The sequence below is a fragment of the Pogoniulus pusillus genome, chromosome 7 (genome assembly GCF_015220805.1).
Source record: "Pogoniulus pusillus isolate bPogPus1 chromosome 7, bPogPus1.pri, whole genome shotgun sequence".
Taxonomy (NCBI): Eukaryota; Metazoa; Chordata; class Aves; order Piciformes; family Lybiidae; genus Pogoniulus; species Pogoniulus pusillus.
Window position 1 is genome coordinate 27218977 of NC_087270.1, and position 16457 is coordinate 27235433.

Here is a 16457-nt window from a genome sequence, read left to right on the forward strand (position 1 = left end):
GGTATCGGCACGCAGCCTGGGGCCGTCTCCTGAGGCTGTCGCCCCGCTCCAGGCCCTGGCTGGGGGTGCCCAGGCTGAGAGGCGCAGAGCTGGCCCCGCCTCAGCCCGCGCCCGCTGCCGCGCAGGCTGTTCCGCTCCCCGGTGACGAGCCGCCCGCTCCCGCTGCTTAGCGCCCCAGCGGCACGGCCGCGCCGCGGAGCAGCGCCGGGGCGGGGGCCGAGGGACCGAGCAGCCCCCGCCCGCCCTCGGGGCGGTGCCGCCGCCGCAGGAGGAGGGCGGTGCTGGGGGAAGGCAGCGACAGGCAAGATGGCTGCGGCGCGCCGGTGAGCGGTGCCGCCGTCCTCTGCCTCCCTGTCTGCCCCCGGCCGGGCCCGCCGAGCCGCGCAGGCCCCGAGTCCCTCCGGCTGTGGGGTGAGTGGCGAGGGGAAGGCGAAGAGCGGGGGCGGGCGCGGGAGGGCAGGGGAAGGGCGCGGGGGAGAAGCGCTCCCGGCTGGCAAACAAAGGGCGCTTGCGGGGCCCGTGCTCGCCGCTGTGCCCGGCGGCCCCTCGCAGCCACGGGTCCTCCCCGGGCGCTCCCCGGGAGGCCATTGGCGGTCGCTGTGTGCCTCAGCCGCTCCTGGAGCGGGCTGCAGGGCCGCCGGCCAGCCCGGGGGCTCTGGCAGCGCGCTGCGCGGCGGGCACGCCCGGGGCATGACAGCGGGCACGGCCGGGGCCCGCCGCTGCGGGCGGCAGGGGCATGTCAGCGGGCACGGCCGGGGCCCGCCGCTGCGGGCGGCAGGGGCATGTCAGCGGGCACGGCCGGGGCCCGCCGCTGCGGGCGGCAGGGGCATGTCAGCGGGCACGGCCGGGGCCGGCGGTGTGAGCGGCAGGGGCATGTCAGCGGGCACGGCCGGGGCCCGCCGCTGCGGGCGGCAGGGGCATATCAGCGGGCACGGCCGGGGCCCGCCGCTGCGGGCGGCAGGGGCATGTCAGCGGGCATAAAATCACCTTCAGAGTACCGCGGGCACGGCCGAGGATGGCTGCCAGCTTCGCCCGCGGGCGCCGGGGAGCTGCTTGCGCCCTTGTTCCTTTCCGTTGCCTTGGGAAGGTTGAGGCAAGCTCGACCCGTGGGGGGCAGATTGGCGCCTGAATGGCTGAGGTTGGGAGGAACCTCTGGAAGTCATCTGTCTCAGCCCCCCCTGCTCTAGCAGTGCCACCCTGAGCTGGTTGTCCAGGGCCGTGTCCAGCTGCCTTTGGAGTGTTGCCAACGACTGAGATGCCACAGGCTCCTTGGGTAACCTGTGTCAGGGCAGGGCCACCCTCCCAGGAGCAGGTTCCTGATGTCCAAGCAGCACCTGCAGGGGTTTCGTTTGTGCCTTTTGCCCCTGCCGCTGTCACTCGGCACCGCTGAAGAAACTGAGCGTCAGTAGCAGCATCCCTTCAGGGCAGGGCTGTGCTGCTTCTGTTGTCTGCTTAAAATTTCCTTGGGGAAAGCAGTTTCCCGTCTCTGATTTGCACCAAGGATTGATGCTGGAGTAATGCAGGCATAAAGTGTTGGGTGGTATTTGCTGGACAACGTTTGGCTCTTGGGAGTCACTGCTTGACACCACTGTACCTTATCAAGTAATACGGACACTAAAAGAATCTTTTCAAGCCGTGATCCATCAGGAGCCCCACGTGTCTGGGGAGGGGAGGTTTGTTCTTTGTTCTGCACTGGTGGTGATTTGGCAGAACTCAGGCAGCAAGAAATTCAAGGCTCTCTGAAATCCTGAGTGACATCACCTGAAGCATAAATCCAGGCTGGGCAGTGAGTGGCTGGAGAGCAGCCCTGAGGAGAGGGACTTGGGGGTGCTGCTGGAGGAGAAGCTCAACAGGAGCCAGCAGTGTGCACTTGCAGCCCAGAAAGCCAACCAGAGCCTGGGCTGCAGCAGGAGAAGTGTGGCCAGCAGGTTGAGGGAGATGATTCTCCCCCTCTGCTGCGCTCTGCTGAGACCCCACCTGGAGTACTGCTTCCAGTTCTGGAGCCCCTGGGACAAGAGGGATGTGGAGATGCTGGAGTGTGTCCAGAGCAGGGCCACGAGGATGCTCAGAGGGCTGCAGCAGCTCTGCTGTGAGCACAGACTGAAAGAGTTTGGGCTGTGCAGTCTGCTAAGAGGAGGCTCCCAGGTGACCTTCTTGTGGCCTTCCAGGATCTGAAGGGGGCTACAAAAAAGCTGGGGAAGGACTTTTTAGGCTGTTAGGGAGTGACAAGACTGGGGGGAATGGAGCAAAGCTGGAGGTGGGGAGATTCAGAGTGGAGGTGAGGAGGAAGTTGTTGAGCATGAGAGTGGTGAGAGGCTGGAATGGGTTGCCCAGGGAGGTGGCTGAGGCCCCATGGCTGGAGGTGTTTAAGGCCAGGCTGGCTGAGGCTGTGGGCAGCCTGCTCTAGGATAGGGTATCCCTGGGCATGGCAGGGGGGTTGGAACTGGCTGATCCTTGTGGTCCCTTCCAACCCTGACTGATTCTGTTCTGTGTTGGCTTTTAAATCCTTTTGTCCCTGAACGTCTTCATGTGAGCTGCCTTCGGTGTGTTTGTCATAGACCTTGTGCCTGTGACTAGCAGAGACTTGACCTCGTGATGCAGAGCCAAGCACTGCCTTGGAGAGTGAGGTGATAATTGTAGCTCTTCTCTGAACTTGGAGGGGTTCAGTGATTCTTGCTGACCTTGGGTGTGCTTTCTGTGGGTCTTGACAGCATTGATTTATGTTGGTTAGAATTGAGAGAGTTGAGGCTGTTAGCCTGGAGAAGAGCAGGCTCCAGGGAGGCCTCAGAGCAGCCTTCCAGTAGCTGAAGGGATCCTGCAGGACCAGGTGGTGAGGGACTTCTGACAAGGGCTGAGAGGGATTGGCTTTGGGCTGGAAGAAGCTGGATTGAGATCAGGCACTAGAAGAAATCCTTCCCTGTGAGGGTGATGAGGCACTGGGACAGGTTGCCCAGAGAAGTTGTGGAGGCTCCAAGCCTGGAATTGATGAAAGCCAGGTTGGATGAGACCTTGAGCAACCAGGGCTGGGGGGAGCTGTCTCTGCCCATGACAGGGGTTTAGAGCTGGATGAGCTTTAAGGTCCCTTTCAACACAACCCATTCTGTGACTCTGTGAACAAGGAAAAGCTGAAAATCAGCTCAGGGTTGTTCTGGAACTTCAGATGTGGAGTTCCAGTGTGAGAGAACTTCTCCAGTTCCCCCTGGAGAAGAGATGTGAGTGTAGACCACTTCTAAAAGCATAGATTTGTTTTTTTTCCACCTCTGAATTCCAGAAATTAATATTTTAGAGACATATTTCAGCTGTTGGGAAATATTTCTGCTCTGAAGAATTTTTCTTCTCTCTGCTTGACTCAGTCTTGGTAGCAAGTCTAGGTCAGGGTATTTATTGCTTGCTGTGCTCGTGGTCTCCTCAGGCTACCAAGGGGCATCCTTTAGCCAGTCAGAACGTGAAGGATGGGCAGTGCCTGTGTGAGGAGGTCTCCCAACAGCAGGAGGAAAGGAGATGTTCCCCCTTGTTTCCCAAGCTATCATAAAGAGTGAGAATGAGAGGCTGTGGCCATTGTTGTGTCTCCAGCTGTGCCTGGTACGTTTCTGTCAGTTCCAGTTTGGGAGGAGAGCATTTCCAGTCTCTGTGTCTGACCTGTGCCTGCCCAGGCTGCAGCAGTGCTCTGCTGGTTCGCTTATGTGCTTAGCTGGGAGCTCTGCCACAGAGCTACCTCTTGGGAAGCTTTTGTGTCTGGTGCATGCTGAAAGGGACATCAGAGCTCATCCACTCCAACCTCCCCACCATGCCCAGCGACACCTCTCAGCTAGACTCAGCTGCTCAAGGCCTCAGCCAGCCTGGCCTGCAACACCCCCAGGCAGGAGGCAGCCACAGCCTCCCTGGGCAGCCTGGGCCAGACTCTCACCACCCTTGCACCGAACAACTTCTTGTCAGGTCTACTCTAACCCTGCTCTGCCTCAGCTCCAAACCATTCCCCCTTGGCCTGCCTCAGCCCCCTCAGCACAAGTCCCTCTGCAGCCTTCCTGCAGGATGCCTTCAGGCACTGGCAGGCAGCTCTGAGGTGCCCCTGGAGCCTTCTCCTCTGCAGGCTGCACCCCCCCAGCTCCCTCAGCCTGTGCTCACAGCAGAGCTGCTCCAGCTCTGGCATCATCTTTGTAGCCTCCTCTGGACTGTCTCCAGCAGCTCTGTGTCCTTAAAAAGAAGTCAGTGAGTTTTTTTGTCATCATATAGTGGGAAGTCTGAATTTTATCTAAGTCACTGCAATCCTTATCTACTGAGAACAAAACAGGAAGGTGCCAGGCTCTGTTCTGTGGTTTCCTCTGGCAGGACAAGGGGCAGGGGGCACAAACTGCAACCCAGGAGGTTCCACCTCAACATGAGGAGAAACCTCTTTGGTGTGAGGGTGCTGGAGGCCTGGAGCAGACTGCCCAGAGAGGCTGTGGAGTCTCCTTCTTTGGAGGCTTTCAAGCTCCACCTGGCTGTGTTCCTGTGTAGCCTGCCCTGGGTGCCCCTGCTCTGGCAGTGGGGTTGGACTGGATGATCTCTAGAGATCCCTTCCAACCCCTAATATTCTTTGGCTCTGTAATTTAAGGAACAGATGAATTTCCACACCTACCCTTTTATGGTTGTGAAGTCTTCTCAATAGTATTTGGTGCCCAGGTTTGATCTTTGGTCATAAATGAGCACAGGCCATGCAAGAAAACAAATATGGGTGGAAAGGGTGAAGAAGGTGGTGATGGTACTTGGAAAATTTGCTTTGCAATGGTATTTTGTTAAAGTGTAATTAGAAACTCACCAAGGTTCTGGGAGCCAGCTGAAATACCTGCAGATCTGAGTCAGCAGGCCCTCTGCAGTCAGTCCTGGTGCCCTCCAGAGACACTACATCTTTGTAAATCAACAGAGTTTTGCTCTTTTTCCAAAGCAGAGATAACCTCTGCTCCAGCCAAGGTATTAGAGCCCTGCAGAAACAGGGGCAGTGATGTGCAAACATCACCTTTGCCTCAGCACTGCTGCCCTTCAGGTTGCTTTTTGTAGTTGCTGCAGCCTTCTGAGCCTTGTGAAATGCCAGGAATGGCTGCCCCAGGCCATTGGGAGTTTCCCAAGCTGTGAGTGAGCAGCTTCTTTGTGGGTCAGAAAAATGTGAGGACAAGAGGAAATGGCCTCAGGCTGCCCCAGGAGAGGTTCTGGTTGGACACGGGAAGAAACTTGCTGACTGGAAGGGTTCTCAAAGCCTGGCACAGGCTGCCCAAGGAGGTAGCTGAATGCCCATCCCTAGAAGTGTTTCCCAAAGGCAGAGCTGTGGTGCTGAGGGCCATGAGGAAAACCTTCCTTACTGTGAGGGTGCAGGAGCCAGGAGCAGGCTGCCCAGAGAGGCTGTGGAGTCTCCTTCTCTGGAGGCTTTCAAGCCCTACCTGGATGTGTTCCTGTGTGCTGGGGGTGTTAGGTGTGGAGAAGAGGAGGCTGAGAGGAAACCTTATCTATGTTTATAAATGTCTGAGGGGTGGGGGTCAGGATGAAGGTGCCAGGCTTTGTCCACTGGTGTCCTGTGACAGGACAAGGGGCAGTGGACGCAAACCAGAACCCAAGAGGTTCTGCTTCAACGTGAGGAGAAACTTCTTTGATGTGAGGGTGCTGGAGGCCTGGAGCAGGCTGCCCAGAGAGGCTGTGGAGTCTCCTTCTCTGGAGGCTTTCAAGCCCCCCCTGGCTGTGTTGCTGTGTGCCCTGCCCTGGGTACCCCTGCTCTGGCAGGGGCTTGGACTGGGTGATCTCCAGAGGTCCCTCCCAGCCCCTGCCATTGTGTGATTCTGTGACACTAAGCTATAGGTGACAACCTTTGCATCCTCAGGGAGGCTTCACCCCACCACACTCATGCTGAGTTCTGTTACCCTGGGGTTTGCAGGGGCAGCTCTGGAGCTGTTCTGGGCAGCAGAGGCCTTGCTGACAGTCCCAGGTTGGAGGATACAGCTGCAGGCTCAGGCACCAGCTGCACTGGGTGGGGAGCTGGCCGCTGAAGCAGTGATTCCTGAAGCAGGACACTTATCTGCGGTGCTGCAGCAGGGCTGAGATGTGACAGTTGGGAACATCAAGGGCAGGGCCTCCCTTTGAAGAGGCAGAAAGGCTGAGTGCTGCTTTCCTGCTGACATGGCAGTAGCAGAGCCCAGAGTGCTTGGTGAGACCTGGTGGTGCTTTGCTGGGGGTTGGTGGTGAGCTCTCAGCTCGGGTTTTGGTGTGGAAGAGTGTGAGAGGCTGGAGAGCTGGGCCAAGGGCAACCTCCTGGCCTTCAGCAAGAGTCAGAGTGGAGTCCTGCCCCTGGTGGGTGGACAGCAGCATGCACCAGGACAGCTGAGGGGTTGGCCTGCTGGGAAGCAGCCCATGGAGAGGGACCTGGGAGTGCTGGGGGACAGAGATTCTCTGGGGGACAGCAGTGTGACCTTGTGGCCTTGATGGCCAGGGGGCTCCTGGGGTGCTTCAAGAGGAAAGGCCAGCAGGGCAAGGGAGGTTCTCCTGCCCCTCTGCCCTGGTGAGGCCACGCCTGCAGGATTGTGTCCAGTGCTGAGCTCCCCGGTTCAAGACGGGCAGGGAAATACTGGAGAGAGTCCAAGAGAGCTGTAAGGATGATTTGGGACTTGAATGTTCATCTCCCCTATGGGGAGAGGCTGAGAGCTGTGGGGCTGGAGAGGAGAAGGCTGAGAGGGGATCTGCTTAATGTCTGTGAATGTCTGAGGTGTGGGGGGCAAGGAGAAGGTGCCAGGCTCTGTTCAGTGGTATCCTGTGACAGGACAAGGGGCAGGGGGCACAAACTGCAACCCAGGAGGTTCCACCTCAACATGAGGAGAAACCTCTTTGGTGTGAGGGTGCTGGAGGCCTGGAGCAGGCTGCCCAGAGAGGCTGTGGAGTCTCCTTCTCTGGAGGCTTTCAAGCCCCACCTGGCTGTGTCCTGGGTGGCCTGCCCTGGGTGCCCCTGCTCTGGCAGTGGGGTTGGACTGGATGATCTCCAGAGGTCCCTTCCAACCTTTGCTGTTGTGAGGTTCTGGAATTTAAGGTACAGCTACAGGGGAGAAGCTGGGGCAGTGCCCATGTGGATCAGAAGCTGTCTGGGGCAGTGCCCATGTGGATCAGAAGCTGTCTGGGGCAGTGCCCATGTGGATCAGAAGCTGTCTGGGGCAACAGTGGAGCTGGCTACAAGTTAGGTCCCATGAGTTTCTGTCTCGCAGCTCGGGGAGCTGAGGTGCCTGCATGTGAGCTACCTTCTAATGGCTTGGGAAGGTCCAAGGGCTGTGCCCAGGGCTGTGAGACACTGGGGTGGGCCATCAGAGGAGGACTGTGCTGCCCTGGCAGCTGGGTGCCAGGCGGGATGCTGACTGCCCTGGGATTGTTGTGTCTGAAATAGCAGCAGGAGTCTGTGTGGGCACTGAGTCACTCCAGTCACTGTTCCTTTGCAGCCCATCCTTTTTGGTGTGGTTTAGGGCTTTTTTTAGTGTGCAACCCCTCAATTAGCTGTTTTCTTACTGAAGAAATGGAGACACTGCCCCTGGCACGGCTGCTGTGCTGTCAGCTAACTCTCCCCAGCCTTGACTTGCAGTTTGTTTTCCCCTCCTCTCCTGAAGTGCAGATAAGCTCTGGTGCAGAAGCAGGCTCAGCTCTGCGTGAGGATGGCAAGTCTGATGAGCCAGAACCTCCTGACCTACGTGGAAGAAGGAAATGTTCCTGCTCTGAAAGCGCTTCTGGAGAAGTGCAGGGATGTGGATGAGAGAAACGAGGTAAGGGGGTGTGGGAAAGGGTCCCTCTCTCCCTCCAGCTGGTTAGCTGCAGAGTGGGTGGTTAGGGAGGCCACAGTGGTCGTTCCAAACACAGCCCAGGTCTGGTTGCAGTGGCACAGGCTGAACACACAGCACTCAGTGACTGCCAGCGCCTCACCTGCTTCCATCTCATTTGGTTTGAGTGTTCTCAGCAGGGGAAAATGCAGCTCCAGCCCGAAGGTCAGACTTGATGGTCTTAAGTCCCTCCCTTCCTCCAGCTGGTTAGCTGCAGAGTGGGTGATTGGTGAGGCCACAGTGGTCGTTCCAGACACAGCCCAGGTCTGGTTGCAGTGGCACAGGCTGAACACACAGCACTCAGTGTCTGCCAGCGCCTCGCCTGCTTCCATCGCATTTCGTTTGAGTGTTCTTCTCAGCAGGGGAAAATGCAGCTCCAGCCCTAAGGTTGGACTTGATGGTCTTAGGGGTGTGTGCCAACCTTGATGATTCTGTGTTCCTTTGTGAATGGAGCTTGGATCTGCCCAGGCACCTTACTGCATTCTGATTCTGCATTGACTTTTACTCTCCCTGAGGAAACTGCTGGAATGGCTCCGGTTGGCAGGGACCTCGGAGCTCATTTCCTCCAACCTCCCCACCATGGGCAGGGACACCTCTCAGCTATACTCAGCTGCTCAAGGCCTCCTACAATACATTTGGAGATGAGGTCATTGGAATTTTCTGTGAGATACAGAGAAATGAAAACAGCTTTGTCTGAGTTTGTGGAAGTGATCAAACCTGCTGTCAAGTTTACCCAGTTTCACGTTTCATCATTCAACGTGAGAAGGACATGGAACTGCTGGAGTGGACCCACAGGGGGCCACAAAGCTGATCAGAGGGCTGGAAAACCTCCCCTGTAGGGGCAGGCTGGGAGAGTTGGGGCTGTTCAGTGTGGAAAAGGCTCCAGGGAGACCTCAGAGTAGCCTCGCAGTACCTGAATGGTCTACAGGAGAGCTGACAAGGGTTTGGAGTGCCAAGATGAGGGACAATGGATTTGAGCTGGGAGAGGGGAGACTGAGACTGGAGAGGAGGAAGAAATTCTTAGCAGTGAGAGTGAGGAGAAACTGGCACCGGTTGCCCAGGGAGGTTGTGGAGCACAGAAGCACAGAATGTGATCTTTGATCACGTTCGGTGCTCCACAGCTTCCCTGGAGGTGTTCAAGGCCAGGCTGGGTGAGGCCCTGAGCTGGTGGAGGTGTCCCTGCCCATAGCAGGGAGTTGGCCCTTTAAGATCCCTTCTGATGTTCTGTGATTCTCATTGCATGGTCACTGCCTGGTTTCAAAACTAGGCCTTGTCAGTGTTTCTCATGGCAATTCCAGGCTGTAACCAGGTTCCTCTGTGGCTTTGGGCTTTTTGCTGTCAGTGCCTGGGCATCCTTTATGTCACTTGTCACTGTTCCTCTCGTTTTGGTTTCAGAATGGCCAAACTCCACTCATGCTGGCTGCTGAGCAAGGCAATTTAGAAATCGTCCAGGAGCTTCTGAAGAGGGGAGCTAATTGCAACCTGGAAGATGCAGTAAGTATCAGTGTTCAATGGGATGGTAGTCAGGAGCAGAGGAAGAAGTTGTTTCAGGAGGCAGGCAAAGAAAAGGGCTTTAGGTTGGTGTTGAGGCAGTGGGGGATAAAAAGGAGGTGGAAAACTAATGCACTTGGGTCACATCTACCCTATGCAACCCCAGACATGGGGCATAGTGGCTGGGAAGATGCCTGGTGGAAAAAGGACCTGGGGATGTTGATGGACAGCAGCTGGAGATGAGCCAGGAGGTGCCCAGGTGGACAAGAAGGGCACCAGCAGCCTGGCCTGGGTCAGCACTGGTGTGGGCAGCAAGAGCAGGGCAGGGATTGTGCCACTGTGCCCAGCACTGGGGAGGCCGCAGCTTGAGTGCTGGGGTCAGGTTTGGGACCCTCACTGCAAGGAAGACACTGAGGGGCTGGAGCAGGTGCGGAGAAGGGCACCTAAGATGGGGCAGGGTCTGAAGAGCAGAGCTGGGGAGGAGCAGTTGAGGGAGCTGGGGAGGGTTTGGTGTGGAGCAGAGGAGGCTGAGGGCAGAGCTCATTGCTCTCTGCAGCTCCCTGAGAGGAGGCTGCAGTGAGGGGGGGTTGGGCTCTGCTCCCTAGGCTCAGGTGATAGCAGGAGAGAGAATGACCTGGAATGGTGCCAGGGGAGGGTTAGGCTGGATAGAAGGAAAAATGTCTTTGGTGCAGGAGTGGTCAAGGACTGGCAGAGGCTGCCCAGGGAGGTGGTGGAGTCCCCATGCCTGGAGGTGATCCAGAGCCATGTGGCCATGGCACTTGTGGCCATGGTGGTGCTGGGCTGGTGTTGGACTGGCTGCTCTCAGAGGCCTTTTCCAACCCACACCGAGAAGACACAATTTTTCTGTAAGGGTTGTGGCTTAAGCCCTTGGAAATCCAAGGCTGCTGTGTTGGAACAGTGACTGTCACTTCCAAGTGCTTTTCCTTTTTCCCAGGACAACTGGACAGCTCTCATTTCAGCAGCTAAAGAGGGACATGCAGCTATAGTAGCAGAGCTGCTCAGCCACAATGTCAGCTTGGAGCACCGGGATCTGGTGAGTGCTGTCTTCTCTTGTGCTGGGGGCCCCTTAGCTGGGCACAGGGCTGCAGGTGAGGTCCCAGCAGAGCAGTGACATTTATCATTTGCCCTTCATAAGCAGAATTACAAAGCTGTGTACTCAGACCTTACTGTGTGTTGTACTTTGGGAAAGAGTTGTAAGACAAATCTCCTCTGGAGGAGGGTCACAAAGATGATTCCAGGGCTGGAGTATCTCTGCTGTGAGCACAGGCTGAGGGAGCTGGGGGTGTGCAGCCTGCAAAGGAGAAGGCTCCAGGGGGACCTCAGAGCTGCCTGCCAGTGCCTGAAGGGATCCTGCAGGAAGACTGCAGAGGAACTTGTGCTGAGGGGGTCTGAGGCAGGCCAAGGGGGAATGGTTTGGAGCTGAGGCAGAGCAGGGATAGACTGGAGCTGAGGAAGGACTTCTTCAGTACCAGGGTGGTGAGACTCTGGCCCAGGCTGCCCAGGGAGGCTGTGGCTTCCTGCCTGAGAGTGTTGCAGGCCAGGCTGGCTGAGGCCTTGAGCAGCTGAGTCTAGCTGAGAGGTGTCCCTGGGCATAGTGGGGAGGTTGGAGCAGCTGAGCTCTGAGGTCCCTTCCTGCCTGAGCCACTCTGTGTTTCTATGCAGTACAACATGCAGGAGGTCACTAATTAGGTTTCAGAGGAGGATGTTTCAGTCGTTCATGTCTCTGCATTGTCTTGCCAGGGAGGATGGACAGCCCTGATGTGGGCCTCGTATAAAGGCCGAACCGAAGTGGCAAAGCTGCTGCTTGAGAAAGGAGCAAATCCAAACATCACAGGAATGGTAGGTTTCAGCCTGAGCTCTCCTCCTCTAATGGCCTGAAGGACTGGACACTGAGCTTATTATCTCGATGAAACGTTTTGCACTTGCTGCAGTCCAGTTTCATCAGCTGCTTTAGAATGGGGTGGCTGTTGTGAGCTGTGTGACAGCCACTGCTTAGGCATTACTTCTGGAATCTCTGTGGCTGCCACTGGTTTTCTTCACCAGTCTAAGTGTTTACAGCCAATGAGTGTGTAGCTTGTCATAAGATTCACATTTAGCAGGAGAGATGATTTGTGTGTCTGATGCTGCTTGTAGAGCAGTTGACCTTTTTCTACCTCTGGTGAAGTCAGTGGGCTCACTGATACTGCAATGCAGGAATAGAAATGGCTTTAATTGTTTTATAATCAGGCCACCCCTTGAGTGCTGTGTCCAGCTGTGGGCTCCTCCATTCAAGAGAGCTGTTGAGGTGCTGGAAGGTGTCCAGAGCAGGGCAGCAAGGCTGGGGAGGGGCCTGGAGCACAGCCCTGTGAGGAGAGGCTGAGGGAGCTGGGGGTGTTTGGCCTGCAGAAGAGGAGGCTCAGGGCAGAGCTCATTGCTGTCTACAGCTCCCTGCAGGGAGGTTGTAGCCAGGTGGGGTTGGGCTCTGCTCCCAGGCACCCAGCAACAGAAGAAGGGGACACAGCCTCAATCTGTGCCAAGGCAGGTTCAGGCTGGATGTTAGGAGGAAGTTCCTGGCAGAGAGAGTGATTGGCATTGGAATGGGCTTCCCAGGGAGGTGGTTGAGTGCCCATGCCTGGAGGTGTTAAAGCACAGCCTGGATGGAGCAATTAGTATGGGTCGATAGGATAGGGCTGGGTGCTAGGTTGAGCTGGATGAGCTTGGAGGTCTTTTCCAGCTTGCTTGATTCTATGACTGTAGCTACCAGATTGGTTAGCTGATCTAAATACCTATCATATGTGGGAGAGAATATGAAATCCCAAAGATTTGGATAGCTTTTTTCCTTTTAAAACCCTTTTCTTATAAGATGATAGACAAGTTGAAGCTTGACTGACCAGGCCACCCCATCCCAGCACCCAAAGAGCGGCATTAGTGACTTCACTTTCTGCTTGCTTCTGATCACTATTAGCCATGAGAAAGAATTAGAAGTGACCTTATCTCACCTGTGTTTGGGTTTCTCTTGTTTTAAATCCAAGCAATACAGTGTTTACCCAATCATCTGGGCAGCAGGCCGGGGCCATGCCGACATAGTGCATCTCTTGCTGCAGCATGGAGCTAAGGTCAACTGCTCGGACAAAGTAAGTTGGTGTTGATTTGCTTTGTGCTTGGTCCATGTCATGTAGAGCTAAGGTCTGTTTAACATTTAATGGGTTGTTGATTGGAAGAACACATTTTGCCCATGGGACTACAGTTGCTGTGCGAGAGGAAGTCACCCTTGCAGGAGGCTGTTCCATAGTGTGCTGAGGATGGTTGTGGAGTTGTGTTTCAGTGAGCTGTTGGAGGCCTTGCTGTGCTTGCTGCCAGAGGAGAACAGCTCTTACACACATCCTGGGGGGTGCATCAGGAGAAGTGGGGACAGCAGGCTTAGGGAAGTTCTTCTCCTCTGCCCTCATGGGACCACTTCTGGAATTCTGCATCCAGTTTTGGGCTTCCCAGCTCAGGAGGGACAGAGATCTGGAGAGAGTCCAACAGAGAGCTATGAGGATGCTGAAGGGACTAAAACATGTGTGATGAGGAAGGGCTGAGGGCCCTGGGGCTGTGTACCCTGGAGAGGAGCTGGGCACCAAGGAGAAGGTGCCAGACTGTTCAGTGGTGCCCTGTGACAGGACAAGGGGCAATGGACACAAACTGGCACCCAGGAGGTTCCACCTCAACGTGAGGAGAAACTTCTTTGGTGTGAGAGTGCTGGAGGCCTGGAGCAGTCTGCCCAGAGAGGCTGTGGAGTCTCCTTCTCTGGAGGCTTTCAAGCCCCACCTGACTGTGTTCCTGTGTGGCTTGCCCTGGGTGCCCCTGCTCTGGCAGGGGCTGGACTGGATGATTTCCAGAGGTCCCTTCCAACCTCTAGCACTCTGATTCTATGAAAGTTGAAATGGCTTTTCAGATGCCTCTGCTAATATAGCAGAGATTATATCCTTGTGAAAACCAAACCAATCAAGTCCAGGATCCATACTAGACTGGAGAGGGCTCTAATCCCATGGAGCACTGTGATAAACTGTTGCAAATGTCCCTGCAGTATGGAACCACCCCACTGGTTTGGGCCGCGAGGAAAGGTCACCTGGAGTGTGTGAGATACTTGCTGCAGATGGGAGCTGATGTGGATCAAGAAGGAGCTGTAAGTAACTCTTTATTTGCTGGTACTTAGGTATGGGTCCATAACCTGTGTCTTGTTTTATAATACATTTACCAAGAAACACAGGAGACAAGGTGCAGTGGTGATGTTGGGGTAAATGATTTTCTAGCTCCTGGCAAAATAGGTGTTTGTGAGTGGTCTGGAAAAGGGAATTGAGGCTCCCTTGGTAAGCCTGCAGGTGGCACTGAGCTGGGTGGCACTGTAGGAAGGCTCTGCAGTGGGACCTGGCCAGGCTGGATTCCTAGGTTGAGGCCAGTGGGATGAGGTTCAACGAGGCCAGTGGGATGAGGTTCAACAAGGCCAGGTGCTGGGTCAGTGGTTTTGAGCTGGGAGAGGGGAGATAGAGACTTGAGACGAAGCAATTCCTGCCTGTGAGGGTGGGAAGACACAGCCACGGGTTGCCCAGGGAAGCTGTGGATGGCCCCTCCCTGAGGTGGTCAGCTTGGGCTAATGGAAGGCTGAAGATCACCTAGTTCCACGCTAGGCTGTGCCCATGGCAGGGGGCTTGGAACTAGGTGATCTTCAGTGTCCCTTCTAAATCCCTTCTAACCCAACCCATCCTAGGATGCTCCCTCTCTGGAGGCGTTCAAGGCCAGGCTGGATGAGCCCTTGAGCACCCCGTGCTGGTGGGAGGTGTCCCTGCCTATGGCAGGGGGTTGGAGCTGGAAGCATACAGGTAGCCCTGGGTGCTCTGCCAAGACTCTTCCCCTGTGTCACCGTGGGACGCTCAGGAGTTAAACCCATCTGAGCCTTGCCTTCAGAGTGTCCTCTGCTGGTCCACTCAGTTAAGGTCGTCTATTTCTGTTAGCATAGCAAGTTCACTGCAAACAAGGAACCTGAAGTCCCTTTTGAGTGGTTGATCCAGCAGTGCCAGGGAGCCTGCTTCTCTTGCTGTGCCTGTTTTCTGTGCCCCCTGCATAACGAGAGCTGTTTGCTTGTCCCCAGAACTCGATGACGGCGCTGATCGTGGCTGTGAAGGGAGGCTACACTGACTCCGTCAAGGAGATCCTCAAGAGGAACCCAAATGTCAACTTGACAGATAAAGATGGAAACACAGCTTTGATGATTGCATCCAAGGAGGGACACACTGAAATCGTCCAGGATCTCCTCGATGCTGGCACTTATGTCAACATTCCTGACAGAGTGAGTGAGGTTTCATCACCAGGGTGGTTTTGTGGGGCTGTGGTGATAGGATGAGAGGCAGTGGTTTGAAACTGGAGCAGGGGAGATTTAAATTGATCCTGCTTTGGCAGGGAGCTTGGGCTGGTTGATCTCCAGATGTCCTTTCCAGTGCTACCATTCTGTGGTAATATTTCATCTCTTTGCAAGAAAGAATAGAGCCCAAGATTTTTTTCTTTCCCTGTTCTGAACAGAGGTAAATCAATTTTTATCATCTTCCTTCCAAGTGAGTGCAGATTTCTTCATGAGTGTAGACTATGTCTAGGTTTTGAGGCTGTAGTTTGTTCTAGTGGAACAAGGAGACCTTAGAGTGGCTTTCCAGTATCTGAAGGGGGCCTACAGGAAGGCTGAGGAGGAACTATTGACAAGGTGTTGTAATAACAGGACAAGGGGGAGTGGGTTTAAAGTGGCAGAAGGGAGATTCAAACTGGATGTTAGGAAAGGGTTCTTTCCAGTGAGGGTGATGAGACCCTGGCACAGGTTGCCCAGGGAGGTTGTGAATGCTCCCTCCCTGGAGGTGTTCAAGACAAAGTTGGATGAGGCCTTGGGCAACCTGTTCTAGTGGGAGGTGTCCCTGCCTATGGCAGGGGGGTTGGAACTGGCTGGGCTTTAAGATCCCTTCCAACCTAAACCATTCTGTGATTCTAAGTTGCTCAGGGAGTTGATTGAGGCCCCATTCCTGGAAATATTCAAGGTCAGGCTGGATAAGTCTGTGAGCAATCTGCTCTAGTGGAGGATGTCTCTGCAGGACTGCAGTTGGACAAGCTTTGGAGGTCCCTTGCAACCTGAACCATTCTGTCATTCTGTGTTGCATTTGGTTTTGCTCAATTATGTTAATCTACTTTCAATATTGTTAATTAATATTAATTAACTTTCACTGTTCTTTCCCCTTTTTTTTTCCTAGAGTGGAGACACAGTGCTGATTGGGGCCGTTAGAGGAGGTCATGTTGAAATTGTGAGGGCTCTGCTTCATAAATACGCTGACATAGACATCAGGGGTCAGGTAAGTCCCACAGTGTTCCAGGACTCCTTAAATGAGGTGTGAATTTGAACACCCAGCAGGTACAGCCTGGCTCTAAACTCAGGGCTTGCAAAGCTTGCTCAATCTCCTCTGTAAGAAGCTCAGATTGCCTCAGAATGTTAAAGGCTAGGTCATATTGCTGAGCAGGTTGTAAAATGTCTTTAAGTGTAGTGACTTAAGAAGCTTTTTTTCCTCCTCAGTTAATTTGTATAACAGTTCAAAAGCAAAAGATGTCAACTGAATCTATTTCATCTGCAGTGTTGGACAGGTTGAAAGTGACTCAATACTGTCAAACCCTCTTTATTTTGATGCTTAATGATTGGATGGTCCTTAGATGCTAACTGTTGTCAGGGCAGTTCTGTCACTGTGCTTCTTTGGCTGCTTTTTCTCCTTCATTAAATCCTTTCTCCTGTTGGTAATTTCTGTTTTCTACCTACTCCCTCTTCTTGTCTTTTTCTTTTGTCTTTATTGTTTTTATTCCCTTACTCAGCACAAGACTTAATTCTGTTACATTCAGCTCACTTTCCTTTGCTTGAAGCTGTTCCAGTCACTCCACTGACAGGCACAAGTGTTCTGCCAAGTCTGGACACAAAACTGGTCACTGAGAGCTGCAAGGTTCAGAGCCTGCTGCTGATGCAGAGGCTTTTTGAGAAGCCAGGAAGCTTCTAGTCTGAAAGGAAAGTCGTGTTTGGATCTCTTCCTCCAAACTGCCTTTGGAAACCTGTGTCTCAGCTTCCTATTGGCATGGCTCAGGAAACCTGGA

General features: G+C 54.7%; 1 protein-coding gene across 5 annotated transcripts in view; it reads left to right on the top strand.

Annotated features, from left to right (window-relative positions):
- Positions 1-269: 269 nt before the first annotated feature.
- Positions 270-16457, top strand: part of KIDINS220 (kinase D interacting substrate 220) — a 74832-nt gene continuing 58644 nt past the window's right edge. For 3 of the 5 annotated variants that reach the window (XM_064146352.1, XM_064146353.1, XM_064146354.1), the window contains exons 1-9: positions 271-411; positions 7611-7763; positions 9213-9311; positions 10264-10362; positions 11070-11168; positions 12341-12442; positions 13378-13476; positions 14440-14637; positions 15578-15676. In XM_064146352.1, the coding sequence (XP_064002422.1) occupies positions 7656-7763; positions 9213-9311; positions 10264-10362; positions 11070-11168; positions 12341-12442; positions 13378-13476; positions 14440-14637; positions 15578-15676 (903 nt within the window). In that variant the 5' untranslated portion in view covers positions 271-411; positions 7611-7655. Of the gene's footprint in view, positions 412-7610; positions 7764-9212; positions 9312-10263; positions 10363-11069; positions 11169-12340; positions 12443-13377; positions 13477-14439; positions 14638-15577; positions 15677-16457 lie in introns of all 5 variants that reach the window. The other 2 variants (XM_064146350.1, XM_064146351.1) reach the window with 2 other exon arrangements.